General features: G+C 49.3%; 6 protein-coding genes across 6 annotated transcripts; 3 read left to right on the top strand and 3 right to left on the bottom strand.

The window, feature by feature from the left end:
* Nucleotides 1–95: 95 nt before the first annotated feature.
* FPRO_08578 (putative DNA-dependent RNA polymerase II RPB140 (RPB2)) lies at nt 96–4,002 on the bottom strand (the record flags this gene model as incomplete). The annotated part of the gene is made up of 3 exons (XM_031222262.1): nt 96–258; nt 307–1,535; nt 1,582–4,002. The coding sequence occupies 3 exons, from the start codon at nt 4,000–4,002 to the stop codon at nt 96–98; spliced, it is 3,813 nt and encodes a 1,270-aa protein (XP_031087738.1).
* A 1,950-nt stretch (nt 4,003–5,952) lies between these two features.
* FPRO_08577 (Putative endoglucanase type K) lies at nt 5,953–7,130 on the top strand (the record flags this gene model as incomplete). The annotated part of the gene is made up of 2 exons (XM_031222261.1): nt 5,953–6,281; nt 6,329–7,130. 2 exons carry the CDS (start codon nt 5,953–5,955, stop codon nt 7,128–7,130), a joined length of 1,131 nt encoding a protein of 376 aa, XP_031087737.1.
* Nucleotides 7,131–8,144: 1,014 nt separating this feature from the next.
* Nucleotides 8,145–9,047, bottom strand: FPRO_08576 (uncharacterized protein; the record flags this gene model as incomplete). Its single annotated transcript, XM_031222260.1, has 2 exons — nt 8,145–8,228; nt 8,286–9,047. 2 exons carry the CDS (start codon nt 9,045–9,047, stop codon nt 8,145–8,147), a joined length of 846 nt encoding a protein of 281 aa, XP_031087736.1.
* A 1,911-nt stretch (nt 9,048–10,958) lies between these two features.
* On the bottom strand, nt 10,959–11,805 carry FPRO_08575 (uncharacterized protein; the record flags this gene model as incomplete). The annotated part of the gene is made up of 2 exons (XM_031222258.1): nt 10,959–11,437; nt 11,487–11,805. 2 exons carry the CDS (start codon nt 11,803–11,805, stop codon nt 10,959–10,961), a joined length of 798 nt encoding a protein of 265 aa, XP_031087735.1.
* A 701-nt stretch (nt 11,806–12,506) lies between these two features.
* Nucleotides 12,507–12,748, top strand: FPRO_08574 (putative TOM-6 tom6 protein (translocase of the outer mitochondrial membrane (TOM) complex); the record flags this gene model as incomplete). The annotated part of the gene is made up of 2 exons (XM_031222257.1): nt 12,507–12,635; nt 12,695–12,748. The coding sequence occupies 2 exons, from the start codon at nt 12,507–12,509 to the stop codon at nt 12,746–12,748; spliced, it is 183 nt and encodes a 60-aa protein (XP_031087734.1).
* A 721-nt stretch (nt 12,749–13,469) lies between these two features.
* FPRO_08573 (uncharacterized protein) lies at nt 13,470–15,679 on the top strand (the record flags this gene model as incomplete). Its single annotated transcript, XM_031222256.1, has 2 exons — nt 13,470–13,929; nt 13,980–15,679. 2 exons carry the CDS (start codon nt 13,470–13,472, stop codon nt 15,677–15,679), a joined length of 2,160 nt encoding a protein of 719 aa, XP_031087733.1.
* Nucleotides 15,680–15,684: the final 5 nt, after the last annotated feature.

Below are 15,684 nucleotides of genomic sequence, written 5' to 3'. Positions count from 1 at the left end.
AGCTCAGGCAAGCTGATCCTGGCTTGCAGCGCTGCCAAAGCTTTCCCTCTCCAATATTTTATGCATTATCAATCTTTTTTCGTAAGCAATCTAAATTATCGGTTTGAAACTCCAGATCTGTTAGTAAACATTCTTGCGGCGATGTTCATGGCCTGCAGCTCCTGGAAGAGCAGCTTGGCAGCGTAAGGAATATGGATTTGCGCGATCTTGGTCTTGTTCTTGCAGGGTCGGCATTCAAATGACTGTTTGGACAGGTTTCTGAAACATGTTAGCTCTTATTCATCAGTGTTTATAGGGATAACTTACGCAATTGGTGTCATGAGTCCACAAATCTCGCAGACGTGGACACGGAAAGCATCCGACACCTCAAACAGACGCTCCTTCAGGAAAGCAGCGGCACCATGAGCAATCATACAATCACGTTCCATTTCTCCGAATCGGAGACCACCATCACGAGCACGACCCTCGACAGGCTGTCGGGTCATGATCTGGACTGGACCGCGAGCACGAGCGTGAATCTTGTCGTCTACCATGTGACGAAGACGCTGGTAGTAGGTAGGTCCGAAGAAAACCTGGGCACGGAGCTTTCGTCCCGTGTGACCATTGTACATGACCTCGAAACCTCGAGATTGGTAACCGTGCTTCCTCAGAAGTTCAGAGACTGAATCGACTGTGACATCAGTGAACGGTGTAGCATCACCCTCCATACCTTCCAGCGTTGAAACCTTGCTAAGAAGACACTCAATTAAATGGGCAATTGTCATTCGCGATGGAATGGCGTGAGGGTTGATAATGATATCGGGAGTGAGACCTTCTCGGCTGAAAGGCATATCCTCCTGTCGATATGTAACACCGATTGTACCCTTTTGACCGTGACGAGAAGCAAACTTGTCACCAATTTGAGGAATCTTGGTAGTTCGTACTCGAACCTTGACGTACTTGACGTTGTCGGCGTTGACTGTCAGAATGACCTGATCAACGATACCGTTCTCAGTACTTCGCAGTGGTGTCGAGATATCACGACGCTGGTGCGATTGAGTTCTTGTGCCAAGGTCTTGGTTTTCTTGGTCGATGGGTGCAGTCTTGCCGATAATGATATCTTCACCTGACACACGGACACCAGGCGCCACGATACCGTCCTCATCAAGCTTGTCGTATGTTCCATGCTTCATTCGAAGTGTTGTCTGCTGGAAAGGCTTCTCGAAGATCTCAGTGTAGTTGAGACCGACCTTCTTCTCTTGATCTGAGTACGATCGGAAGAACAGACTTCGGAACAGACCTCGATCAATACTACTCTGGTTCATAATGACGGAATCTTCCTGGTTATAACCTGAGTAGCAAGCAATTGCGACAATGGCATTTTGACCAGCTGGCAATTCACGGAACTTGAGGAACTCCATGGATCGGGTAGTGGCGAGAGGCTTTTGAGGATAGTATAGAATGTTGGCCATGGTGTCCATGCGGCGAGAGTAATTTGTCAAGAAGAAACCCATGGCTTGTTTACCCATAGCAGATTGGTAGGTGTTACGAGGAGACTATTGCTGTTAGTTGAGTCCATGCATGGTCATAGGACATACATACCTGGTTGTGATCGGGGAAAGGAATGATACTGGCACAGATACCGAGAATCATACTGGGGTGAATCTCGCAATGTGTGTACATGTGAGTTGTGGGGTTGACCTTTGTCTTCAATCGCTTGTTGCGGTCCTCCTCCTGTTCCCTCTTCTCTGCCTCAGCCTTGGCCCGTTTCTCCTCTTCCGTGAGTGTAGCTTCATCATTCTTTTGCTCACGGTAAAGTTCGAGATCCTCTGGCGTCATGCAAATCATGGCTGTCTCTTCTTCCTCGGCGTCGAGATACTCGACAGCTCCTTCGCGAATCAAGCCATCCCATCCAAACTTGTCAGCGGGGTTGGCAGGTGGCTCTGCCTGCTCTTGCGCTAGCCTGTTGACATGTTCCTTTGTCAACACTAGTTGTCCCTTGGTGATGTTGTTCTCGTAGTCATCCTCCTGATGGACTGTGAAGACAGGTCTCATGACACGACCAGCATCTGAGAAGATCTTGAATTCACGGTCTCGAATATCACGAACAAGTGATACTTCGAACTGGACGTACGACTTTCGTCTTGTGTCCAAAACCTGATTCACGAGATGCTTGGGGTCGGCGTGAACACCAACCCAGCTACCGTTGACGAAAATCTTTGTAGCGTGGGGATATCTTGTCGGCTCGTACTCCTCAACGACTTCCATACCTCTGTTGATCATGAATTCAATGAGAGGATCGGCTGGAGAGCCGACACTGACATAACACATCAGAGACAAGTTTTTGACCAGACCACAAGCTTGACCCTCAGGCGTTTCGGCGGGACACACCAAACCCCAGTGAGTATTGTGAAGCTGTCGGGGCTTGGCCAATTTACCATCTCGTCCAATGGGAGTATTGGTTCGGCGCAAATGTGAAAGAGTAGAGGCGAAGGTATATCTGTTCAACACCTGAGAGACACCAGCTGTCGAGCTTGCTGCCTTCTTCTGATCACCCCAGTTACCAGTGGCCAAAGAGTACTTGAGACCGTTGGAAAGTGTTGATGGCTTGATAGCGACAGTCAGGTTGAAGTTTCGGTTGCTCTCAACACATCGCTTGAGGTAGTTGGAGAGTTCAGTGTTTATCCTTCGAATAATACCGCGGAAGAGCTTCGCCAGTAAAGGACCGGCCAAATCAAGTCGCTTCTTGCCGAAGTGATCACGATCATCGGGCTCACGACGTCCAAGAGCACACTGCAGAAGCTTGTGCACCATGTAGCCCAAGAAGAAAGCCTTGCGTGTCTCGCTACCCTCTGATTGGGAGATATGGGGCAGGGTCTCTTTTTGGAGAATATCCTTTGCAACACGAACACGCTTCTCACGACCCAGACTAGCCTGGTCTCTGTTTCCACGCTTTCCAATAAAGTCAAGAGCAACTTCTCGGTCCTGGACACAGAAAGCCTCCTCAATACAAGGGCGAAGCATTTCCAGCATCTGGCTATCGTTGCGGTCGTAGCAAATGTGGTTCAGAATATCCTCATCAGACACAACACCAAGAGCTCGGAAGACGATGGCGACAGGAAGATCTGCCTTGACAAAAGGCAAGGTAGCCTGGATAGTCTGACCAAAGCCACCGCGCGCAGAATCTCCCTTGCCGTAGAGCTTCATCGTAAGACTCGAGATAAGACGAGAACCCTTCTCAAGAGCACTGCGGATTTCAGCAGTGTAGGTGAAAGGACTAGGCTGGGCCTTCTTGAAGACTTGAACGATGTTGGCCGCAGAACGTTCCTGGGCGATCAGGACCTTCTCACTACCGTTGATAACGAAGTAACCGCCCTGATCATAAGGACATTCATTGAGCATGAAGAGGTCTTCGTCGGAATGGCTGCTCAGATGGCAAATCTTGGACTTGACCATGATGGGCATCTTTCCGATGAAAATCATCTCCGAAGGCTCATCCTCAGTTTTTATGCTTCCAGCATCCTCCTCAACTTCCCATACCAGCTTTGTGGGGTTTTCACCGGTTCGCTTGTACTCGGCCTGCTGCTCGTCGTCCATTTCGTGCAGAGGGATCTCCTTGTCGACTGCGACGGAGACTTTCTTGGTGATTTTGAGGTAGGTCGGCGCGGCGTAGGTGAGGTTGCGGTCACGACATTCGTAAGGTAGGAGGTTAGTCACAGTTCCATCAGTCTCGCTCATAGAGGGACGTGACACCATGACGCTCCCGAACTTGATTTCATATCGTCGCAAAGCGATGTTGACTCCAGGGGGCGCAGGAGGGTTGTGCTGGTCGAGGGTGATTGTGGAGTACTCATTGACGAGATCCTGCACCATTGTCTGGGTGAACTCATCAAAGGAGTCGGTCTGTTGCGATGCAAGACCCTTTGTCTCGAAGAAGGACGAGATTACGGTCCAGCAGTCCTCGGGGGTGATACCCTCGTCGTAGCCATAATCGTAGTCGGATTCGTTCTCGTAGTCGTCCATGATGTCGGTATTTGTCGCTATAAATACAGTGATCGAGTTCTCAGGGAATTAAAAGGTTGGCGATAAGGTGTTGCGGCTCAAATCGATGGAATGCGCCCGTTAGGCAGTTGCGTCGAAATTATTCAAAGAAGGACAAAGGAGCTACGACAGCGAAGTCAGGGCGGTCAGTTTTGGACCTGGCGCCTGATGCACCCCGTGAGCATCTGCCGATGAGTTGGACAGGTCGACAGGAATCTCAAGCCAGGAGATAGAGCGATGTTGAGGAATGCGCGAGGTGAAGGGTCGTGGTGGAGAGGTGATGAATTTGTTACAATGAATCCTCACTAAGCATTCAGGAGCCTGAGGTTGAGGCGACGAGACGCGCCCAGAATGAGCTAGTCTTGGTATGGTTAGCGTCATGTGAAGAGCGCCACGTTGATGAATAATCCTGAGTTCAAGAGCGGGTGAGGTGTGGCGTTCACCACCCCATAATCTGTGGCTGAATTTCAATCAACTTTTGACCCCATGCCCCCATGATAAAAAGACAATCCTCGATCCATTTGGTCTAGGGTAGCCAGACTCCTGGTCAAAACAGCTCATATTCTCTTGAACCGACTCTGCCATTGCCTTGTGCATGAACAGAAAGGAGAAGTTGCACGCTTTTGCGGTGTTATTCAGTTCAAGTATCAACCTCGGCATCAGCTCAATTACGGTAACCTGTTAAATAGCCTCTTGGTAATCGCGAGGTTAATCTCCGCCACACAGGGTGAGTCGTTGTAATCCATGGAATAAGTACAACAGAAATACCGAGTTCATTTACCAGGTCCAACATTGAGAAGATAGAGTTAAGTGTACTCTAAGCACTACGATAACACATAGAGTTCAGCCTAAACAGATAAACTAATGCACTAAGCTTATGATACACCCAGCAGAGTCAATCAGAACCTCACTGTGAACTTACATAGATTAGCCCAGAAGCATATCGGTATATGCTCTTCCACCACACTCAGTATTTACAAATCAGTGCTAATCAATCTTGACCCCGGAGCTAAGATGATATGCTCCGTACATACTTTCACTGCACCGCAACTTGAAGCCATCGCGGCTTCATAATAAGTGCTTAAAGGTGCCGACATTCCGTCGCATCCGCCATCTCAAAGTCTATCTGTTTCACCTCTTGGCGCGCGATTCGCGTCAACGTTGCATCCGGCAACGCTACAGTAGCTCACCCATCACAGGGGCACTTACACCAACGGCGCCCCCCCCAGTGCTAAACCACCAGAGCATTCTAGAAGGAGTCTCATCTTATTTCCAGCGTCTACGGTATAAACGGCATCGCTTCTTATGAACCACCTGTATCGTGCAGGCAGTCTTTACCACTTCTAGAACCATCGCCTTTGTCTGCTCCGTTCAGCCTCCAATCTCTATCCCTGCCACTCGGGCCCAATCTCGGGAGAGGCGGCCGAGAGAAAGGACAACGGTTGTCAATTTCCCCACAACTGTTCCTGAAACCAAAGTCTCCTAGACTTCATTTCTCACTCGTTCGGTCCAGCCTTGCCGTCCCTTGTCCGTCAGACCAGCTCCTAGACGTCTTATTAGTGGAGGATCTGTTTCCCGTTCCCGACCTGCATCGATATGCTGACTAGGTCCAATCATTGCACCACCATCAGCTTGTCATCTTGACTTTTCGTGATCCTTGAATTTGTACCTGCGCTAGTTTGACCTAGACTAACTGACCACTTGGACGAAATGTGCTCATGATATCTGACTGTTCACGGCGCAGCATAGGCTGAATACGCGGGAGTTCGGGTTGGGCGGTTGTATATAAGATGAAGCCTGCGTCCCGACGTTCTGGTTGCTGGACACTCGAGCACTGCCTTCTCATTCATTCATTCATTTCATTCATTCTTTAGAATTACATACACTCTCTTTCAAAAAAGTCACTCTTTAACCAAAACAACTTTTGCAACAATGCGATCTTATACTCTCCTCGCCCTGGCTGGCCCTCTCGCCGTGAGTGCTGCTTCTGGAAGTGGTCACTCTACTCGATACTGGGATTGCTGCAAGCCTTCTTGCTCTTGGAGTGGAAAGGCTGCTGTCAACGCCCCTGCTTTGACCTGTGATAAGAACGACAACCCCATCTCCAACACCAACGCTGTCAACGGCTGTGAGGGTGGTGGCTCTGCTTATGCCTGCACCAACTACTCTCCCTGGGCTGTCAACGATGAGCTTGCCTACGGTTTCGCTGCCACCAAGATCTCCGGTGGCTCCGAGGCCAGCTGGTGCTGTGCTTGCTATGCGTCAGTCTCTCGCACATAGATCTTAACAACATGCTGACTCTTTCTAGTTTGACCTTCACTACTGGTCCCGTCAAGGGCAAGAAGATGATCGTCCAGTCTACCAACACTGGAGGTGATCTTGGCGACAACCACTTCGATCTCATGATGCCCGGCGGTGGTGTCGGTATCTTCGACGGCTGCACCTCTGAGTTCGGCAAGGCCCTCGGCGGTGCCCAATACGGCGGTATCTCCTCTCGAAGCGAGTGTGATAGCTTCCCCGAGCTTCTCAAGGACGGTTGCCACTGGCGATTCGACTGGTTCGAGAACGCCGACAACCCTGACTTCACCTTTGAGCAGGTCCAGTGCCCCAAGGCTCTCCTCGACATCAGTGGATGCAAGCGTGACGACGACTCCAGCTTCCCTGCCTTCAAGGGTGATACCTCGGCCAGCAAGCCCCAGCCCTCCAGCTCCGCTAAGAAGACCACCTCCGCTGCTGCTGCCGCTCAGCCTCAGAAGACCAAGGATTCCGCTCCTGTTGTCCAGAAGTCCTCCACCAAGCCCGCCGCTCAGCCTGAGCCCACTAAGCCTGCCGAGAAGCCCCAGACCGACAAGCCTGTCGCCACCAAGCCTGCTGCTACCAAGCCCGCTCAACCCGTCAACAAGCCCAAGACAACCCAGAAGGTCCGTGGAACCAAAACCCGGGGAAGCTGCCCGGCCAAGACTGACGCTACCGCAAAGGCCTCCGTTGTCCCGGCCTATTACCAGTGTGGTGGTTCCAAGTCCGCTTATCCCAACGGCAACCTCGCTTGCGCTACTGGAAGCAAGTGTGTCAAGCAGAATGAGTACTACTCCCAATGCGTCCCCAACTAAATGGTAGATCCATCGGTTGTGGGAGAGACCATAAAACGTCTCAGAAGGGATCCTCTCATGAGCAGGCTTGTCATTGTATAGCATGGCATCCTGGACCAGGTGTTCGACCCTTGTTGTACATATTAGATCTTCATTGTATATATTTAGACACATAGATAGCCTCTTGTCAGCGACAACTGGCTATAAAGACTTGGCAGGCTTGTTCAATATTGACATAGTTTCCTCCATGACATGGTCCCGGTCGTAATGTCCTTCCAACGTGAGTAAGCGAGTAAGCTGTAGAGTTGATTGAGCATAAAGGATGTCATCCGTTCGTGAAAGACGATGATAAAAAGAACTCGAGAGTATATCAGGTTGATCTTTTCGGCACTATCGATCACTTAAGCAAAGGTAGTTAAGGGAGGTAAGAAAACACTTGGATAAGTTTAATATATCTTAGCAGTCACTAGCAGCCCCGACTTAATACTATGAGTTTTCATGCTCCTTGGGGGGTACGCAGTTCCATGGTATTCCATGGTTGACATGGATCTGGACTTCATGCCACTGGAACCCATCGATAACTCCCCCACAAGCTTGTTTTCAGGATGCTTATCGTGCCAACTGCTAGAGTGTATACATTCACAGAACTAAATAAGCTGCAGAGTTTAAATGATTAGGAAAGATTGTCTCATTCGGGCCAAAAGCACAGAAGTCACATTGCAGAGTTGGGCGTAAGTTTGTGTCATAACGTCGTGAGTCTTGTTTTTGTATCCAAGTATCTATCTACACCGATCCGCTGCACAGATGATGAACTTCAGGTATCCGCAAGTTATACAGCGGAAATGGAACAAGACAAAGCTGGGTTTAATCCAGCAAACAACCGTCGAGCCGAACAGAGAGACCAGTCTCAAAGGGACTCGATGGTCGCACACCCTCAGATAGATGAGGGTGGGAAGAAAATGAAGAAAGTTCCAGGCAAGGACTGGCAGAAGAAGTTTGAAACGAGTTTTAAAGAATTGCGAGTTATGAGGGTAGCTAGTTTGTGGTTTCGTAGACGGCGACGTAGGCGACTTCCATCATGTTCTTGTAGCCGGCTTCGGTGGCCTTGTTAGGGTTGCCCTGCATAATACGATCAGTTTTATGCTACTTTTAAACACTAAAATTGCTGGAACTTACAGGCCAGGTTCCGCCAACAGCGACGTTGAGGAGAATGTACATGGGAGAATGAGCCAGAGTAGCCCAAGTTCCCTCATCATTTAGTGTCTTGCCCGTGATGCTGTGGAAGGGCTGTCCGTCAAGCAGCCAGGTGATCTTTTCATCCTGCCAGCTGCTAGCACGACGGTCGATAACCACAGACCAAGCATGGAATTCGTTGTCTGGAATAGTGACTCGCTGTCCGAGACCCTCGGGCTCATTGCAGGGACCGCCGCCCTCATGACCACAGTGAACAGTACCGAAACCAGTCAAGTCACCATTAACTCTCTCGAAGATGTCGATCTCGCCACAAAGGGGCCATCCAGTTCCGTGGCGGAGTGCATCGCCAAGCATCCAAAACGCAGGCCAGATACCCTGCTTACGAGCTGAATCACCCATGCGAATACTAGCCTCTACACGAAGAGCTTTGTTCTTGTCTGCGTGGAAAGCCTTCTTGGACTCAAGACGTCCAGAGGTCCATTCGCCCTTCCCGTCCTTCCAGGGAACGAGCTGGAGGGTGTCACCGCCGGAAAGTTGGATGTTCTTGTTGGAGGTGGAGTACACCTGGAGTTCGTTGTTGGAGTTGATGTTGAGAGCAGTGTTCCAGTTGTTCGTCTTGGGTGAGCAGCCTTGACACCCGGTGAACTCGTCTTTCCAGATGAGTTTGAGATCGGGGCGGGTTGGGGCGCTGGTAGCTGAGACCAGGGAGGCGAGGCCTGCGATGATGGGAATGAAGTTGAGCATCGTGTAAGTCGGCGTTGAACTGATCGGAACTGTATAATGTGTCTTTGATACTGAATTCTAAAGGAGTGGACGAGAACAAATGTCACAGGTAAGGAATGTTATGCCTCCAGGGCTAAAGGAATGAAACCGGAGAAGGCGATGTATATGAAAGGAACGAAAGAAGCTTGAGATACACGTATCTCGAAAGCAAAGAGGTCAGAAAAGAACGTCAAGACACAGAAAGAAAGACCGGTGTGGAGAGGAAGACAAGACGAGTTTACAAGCGCATTGTTCTATATATACGGCTCTTATGAGTGGAGTCCTCCATGTTAGGGGAGACAGAAACGAGATGTGAGGACCGGATGTTTCCTGTTCACCTCGGGGCTCAGTTGCCCAAAGGGGCACGGAGAACATGGGGTAGAATTGTGTTGCATGAATCAAAGGCTGGGCGGGCGGGTGATGTTCAGGGACGGGAGGAGCATGACTGGATGGTTTGACTTGATGGGTTTATGGGAATGGAGCTAGCACTTCGGGATAGGTACGCCACAAAACGAGAGGGCAGGGGTTAGAAGACGCTATGTTTTGAAGATTTGTTCTGGAGTTGATTCGTTGTTGAGAGGAGTTTTGATATGTATGGAGCTACAGAAGCCAAGTCTGGAGTTGATGCTCTCTTTAGTGTACACCACCAACCACGATGTGCCAAGTTCGTCTTGTACAGCGCATTCATGCCTAACATTGACCAAGATAATGCATTCTCAACAACCTCAAGATAACTCTCTTCACAGAAAACGTGCGTGGCAGCGTATGAACCGGGGCTAACTAGTGCCATCGGAAATAAAACCAGGGGGTCAGAGAAAATATGGATATCATTTTCGCTTTCGCCGACCAATATGAACCCCAGACCATTCATACCAGACAAGAAATTCATCTCCGAAAAGAAAAGAGGCCTTTTATTCTGTGAAATTGTTTCTGAAAATAAGGTAATGACTTGGTGAGCGGTTACTGGTGGTGGGCATGGATGGTGCTTGGATCTTGGCAGGTACATGAAACAAAACCGTGTGAATCATTAACCAACGAGGAAAAGCAGCCTACGCGGCTCAAGAAAGGAGGTGTCAGGGATGAAGAGTGACTAACAAGGACATGCTACGGTCTGATCTTTATCATGAAGACACAATATTATGCATATAGTTCAATATTGAACATCTCAGTCATTGTATTTTGAGAGGTGCTTCTTTGTGTCGTAATGGTTCACTGCCATTTTGAGAAAAGTGCATCTCGGCTACCGTGAGACAATCAGTTAGAGTTTATGCTACTGTCAATCATTAAGACGATCTACGATTCGGAAAGTCAAATCTATTGAGCAGCGGGGTTTTGACTGAGGCTTGGCTTTTTGGTAGTGTCTAGAACTGGTAATTAAATTTCCGACGCCTTGTGTTTCACGATTTGACAGGTGAGGCCAGTCACAGCCTCAATTGACAGCTCCCGGCCCAGCAACGTGTAGTCAAGTAAATGGCCGTCTCGTTATTACTGTGCTTGAGCAAGTCGATCAGAAACAATTCTCGAGTCGTGGTTAATTGTAGATTGATCCGTCGCAGATTTGCCACGATTCTCGGATATCTAACACCATGCGTGATCTCGACAATCAACTATCCGTCTGTGCTGGTGTCATTCACTTTATCCCCCACTGATCTACCAGCCTTATCAAACCCTATGTATCCCCATGTTATAGAAGAGCCGGTTCATCTCTCTTCGCAAAGCATGTCCCAAGACGGTCCTGCAGCCAAGCACCACGATCAATGCTCACCCCACACGGTGACCAGTCTAAAGGTTCAGCTCATATCTGTGCATGATCACGCCTGAAACTAGTCACTTCAGCTCATTGAACGCGGCACCTGAATCTCCAGAATATAGTGCTTCTGTATTTAGAACACCTCAATCAGCAGACATCTGCAATGGCTCCAGATCACCGAGTCTCTCGTTGAGCTGCACAATTGTCTTCTCAAAGACCCGTGCCGCATCAAGCTGGAGCATCATCTCATCATCGTCCTCCACGCCTCCCCATCCCTTGATCCCCGGTTCTTCCGCGTCTGTGTCGGTATCCGTCTCTGCCTCTTCATCCTCTTCGTCCTCTTCAGCTGGATCTCGCATTACTTCCACCATCAAAACGCGACATTGATCAACTAAACTTCGGCAGCGGATCATTTCTGTCGTTGTCATGCCACCGCGTAGTCCGTTCTCAAATCCAGGTAATGTCTCGTGAGTTTCGATGTCTTGGCCGGAAAGAAGACTTGCAAAGCAGTGATCTAGTTTGCGGAGTATTGCGAATGAAGCCTTTGGTGCGGGAGGGAATGAGCGGACATAGCGTGTGAAGTCACTTGTGAGACGTAACAAGAAGGGTATTTGGAGGGATGCTGTCCATTATTAGTGTCAGGCTTCGATCCATGGATTTAAGTGACTTACGAGTGCCTGATTTCCACAAGATATTGGTGATGCTATCGAGATCTCGGCATACTTCACCAAATCTAGTATATCCCACCACTGTATCGCCGGGTTCTGGATTGCCAAACTTCTTGACATATCGCCGTGTTACTAGTAGAAGTTGTTCCTCGGCATATCTTCGCACCATGAACTCTTTACTTGAGTTGGGTTTCAGGGCCTTCGTTCTTGGTGTAGGAAGACCTTGGATGTTTGAGAATGATGAAGCTGATGAGGGTGCAGGTGAAGGAAGACTTGCACCAGCAGGTGCTGGCAAGAAGCCACCAGGGCCTGGCGATTCCATTTTTAGATGTTTTTCTTTTGCGCGATAAAGTTCGTTTTGAGGTAGGTTGATGAAAGAAGAGTGAGCACAAGGGTGAATGCCGAGAGTGAAAGTGAAGCACTGTTGCTGCCTCTGTCTTTGCCAGAACGGAAACTTATTTATTATCAAGAGGGTCTCCAAGAGATTATGTTTAAGACTTAGAAAAAACAGGTATAATCCTTTGTGGGTGAATTTGATGAAGTATATACGACGGTTCCAAGCACAATTAATAAGATAAGCCGCGATAAAGATGACGAAGGTGTTGGCGATACTCAGTCATGGTGGGGTAACTGCCGGATTCGGTACGTACTCAGTTCTTGCAGTGCCCGGGAGCTGGACCAGCATCAACGAGTACAAGTACGATTGAGATAACAAGTCGAGACTTTTGAGCAAATGGGATAAGTTTGACTTCCTATAATACTGCTTCCAACTGAACTTGATTGGAATAATACTCATTCCATCTTTTCTGTAGGCTTTGAACTTCCAAGTTGCATCTCACAAGCGCGCGTCATGTGACTTTAGCCGCTATCGCGCTATCAGTGGAAAAGCTTCATTGCGAGCTGTACCGGAAATTTTTGCTCCAATTCGACGACCAGATCAACGACAACCACGCGCCCGCTTCTTCTATCGACTTAGAGTCATCACGAACTCATAAACCTCGCATACCCGACCATATAATCGCAATGCCTCCCAAGCGCATCCAAGTTGAGCCTCGTGGTCGCCGCGCCCCCAAGGGCTTCATCGGCTCCACCTATGACGCTCTTACCTCTCCCGACAACGCCGCTGTCGTCCGCAGCATTGCCATCTTTGGTGTAAGTTTGGTCTTGCGATCTTGAATTTGAAGATGAACCAGTGCTGATGAAGGAATTAGGCTGTTGTGACATTCTTGTCTAGCTCTTGGGGCGAGATCCTTCTGCCTCCGTAAGTTGACCCGGCATGCGAGTTTCGACGAACATGAACTGATCCCTCGACAGCCAGTAAATGACGCCGCAACGATACGCGATCAAGAATTTGGAGGAGGGGAAAAAAGTTATTAGTAGGGATTGCGCATCCCTCATGAACTACATAATCGAAATACTTTGTACATTAGTTGGCGTCCAGTGTACGTTTAGGCACGATGGGATTTCAAGGTTGGCCTGTGCCTGACTTGGGCATTATGATATGGGCTGTATAGAAATCGACATGGCCGTTATGGCTGGGGTTGGAAATGATAAGACGTCTCCCCTACTCCTGTTTGGCTCCTAAGGCTACGTCGAATACTGAAGACTCGCCTTTGTTATGCTAACCACAACAGACTGGAGACATTTATTTCTGAGGATACGGCTTGCGGTGCATATGTACCTTGCCGTAGGTTCCAGTGCTAGGTAGCTCGGTAGGCATGTGCATCATCTATATCGCGCTTCCTTCTAGATGCGATGCGATCGGGCGAGGGTGCTCCTTCCATCTGCAATCATGGCCTTGCCGTCTCCAGCTGCCAAACTCATGACATCTCTGTCGATTCTACAATGTTGTTCCAGGCAGATTCATCCTCATCTTTTGAACAGACTTTGACGGCATCGACATTCGACACTTTCTCGTGATATTATACCATCAAGACGTGATCTTCATCAATATCACAGCCTCGCCCGTCTTTGGAGGCCGCCAACATGAGCACGCATTCGTCTTCCCGCAAGAATTCACCACGCAAGTTCGTCTCCGAAAGCTCAGATACCCGCAGCTTGGCCAACAGCAAGTTCGCCCAGCTTCTCTCAAAGTTTGAGGTTCTTGAAGCAGTCTCCTCCTTTGGCAGCCCTCCTCTTCCTTCATCAAAGACGAAGCCCACTTCTGTTATCAAGGTCACCTCGACAATTGAGCAAACTTCATCAAGCGCCTCGAAGCCATCATCTCATTCATCGACAAAGAGACGAGAAAGAGGCTCCACCGGTTCTAGCCATGTCTCGTCTGGTCGTTTCGTTCCTTCAAGCCACGAACCCTCTCGTACCCGTCGAGTAAAAACTTTTGGTGCCCAGTCGCCTGTGATATCGACTAGAAATGCGGACTCAAAGGCAAGGCAAAAGTCTGTGGCAGAGAGACGAATAATGTTTGAGGCTGCAGACCAACAGGCGCGTATGTGTTTCGGGTGTATCTTCTGTAGGAAAGCATTGACTCTCTGATAGAAATAGAAGCCTCCAGTCCCACCCGTACCTCTATTCCTCGTTCGCCATCAAAGCTGGCTCATTCCAAAAGTTGGCAATCGATCAAGACAAGACGGTCAGCCGCAGAACCACGAGCAGACGATGTTCCCACTACGCCGAATTCAGTGCACGTTGCAAAGCCATTCTCGCCTACGTCTCGTATTGTCCCCTCACCGCGGACACTCCTGGCTTCTGATGACCCTTTTGGCACATGGCGATCTCCTTTGAATCGACCAGATGACTCATGGACCTCTTTCAAGCGTAACAGTCTCGTCATGAGTGCGCCTGATGCGAGTCCAAGCTACATCAAGTCTCAGTACACCGAAATGACACCATCATCTGTGCAGGCGGTATCTACGACTCGATTCAAGCTTGATGATACTCGCAATGATGTTTTTGTTGACAAGAACGAAGTCACAATCGAAGAAACCCGGCAGAATGGCTGGGTGCGAAATGCTCGCAAGATAGCATCTTCATTGTCAAATACAGTCGCTGCAGGAGGCTCAAGCCTTCGAAGGAAATCTCGTGGATCCCATGATGTCCCCAGCCAACCTGCGAGTAACAACAGCGGTCTCATGTCTTTCAGGTCCGCGAGAGCAAGTACCCCAAGTCGCTCAAGCCTACCACGTTCTAGGATTTCCAGTCTCAGGAAGCAGTTTGATCAGTTGAAGGATCAGCCAGTGGCCCCTGTCGCTCCTCTTGACACCAAAAAGCGCGAGTCAATCCTTACCAAGAACAAGGCGCCTTATTCGCCATCGAAGCATCCTCTTTTGGGATATTCCGATTCTTCGGAGTCCGAAATATTGAATACGCCAAAATTCAGGTCCAAAAGTTATGCTCCTCGTGGGAGCCGTGCTACAGTGGAAAGTCCACAAACTCCTGTCGGTCGGCGTAACACAGAGAAGTACATTTCACCGTTGAAGCAAAAGATCGACCTTTTTGAGTCCCTTGATCGCCAGGTTCCTCTACTTGATTCTCCCCGTCCGATCGATACTGGTAAGCAGCCTATGTTCAAAATCAGCAAGCGAAAAAGTTCTGTTGTTGGTGCTCTGAGGACCTTCAAGGGCACCCTTCGACAGATTTCTACATCTTATCGAAGGATACCCTCAGAATGGAGCACTACAAGTTCGAGAGATATCACCCCATCCCAAGAGAAGGCACTTAGGGGCTCTGATGATGATACTGTGGTGCAGTTTGGCCAGGCTGCTGAGTTTGCAAATGACGAACCCCTATCACCCCATTCAATTGATGCGATCCCCAGTCAGCCCGTTCTCGGTCAAACTTTTCTCACCAACGAAATCATCTCGCCTCTTTCGCTGGGAAAGCCATCGTCCCTCCCTAGAAGTTCCATCACCCAGGCAGGCTTCAACATTGATGGAGAGGCTGGACTTAGTGTAGCGCCGCCTCCTTTGTTCGCAGAACCTCAAAGGCGGTTCTCTCGCACCAAGCATGCCCTCTCCCGAGCGGCAAACCGGTTTTCTCTGCCCGACATTGGAAAGGAACTGGAACTCATCGAGCTTCTTGAGAATGATCGTCAGACTGCACCCGCGTACAACACATTTGTCTCCAAGGTATTCTGTGAGTTGGAGCAACCTCGACCGGTACGCGCAAATGAGCTGAAGCGACTTGTTAGTTTGTGCAAGGAAAAGGTCAGAAGGATTTCAGGAGGCCGCAGCGAGTAGATAAA

This window comes from Fusarium proliferatum, assembly GCF_900067095.1.
Source record: "Fusarium proliferatum ET1 genome assembly, contig: FPRO_scaffold011, whole genome shotgun sequence".
NCBI lineage: Eukaryota > Fungi > Ascomycota > Sordariomycetes > Hypocreales > Nectriaceae > Fusarium > Fusarium proliferatum.
The sequence above is the reverse complement of the archived record's forward strand: the minus strand, read 5'-3'. Positions and strand labels throughout refer to the sequence as shown.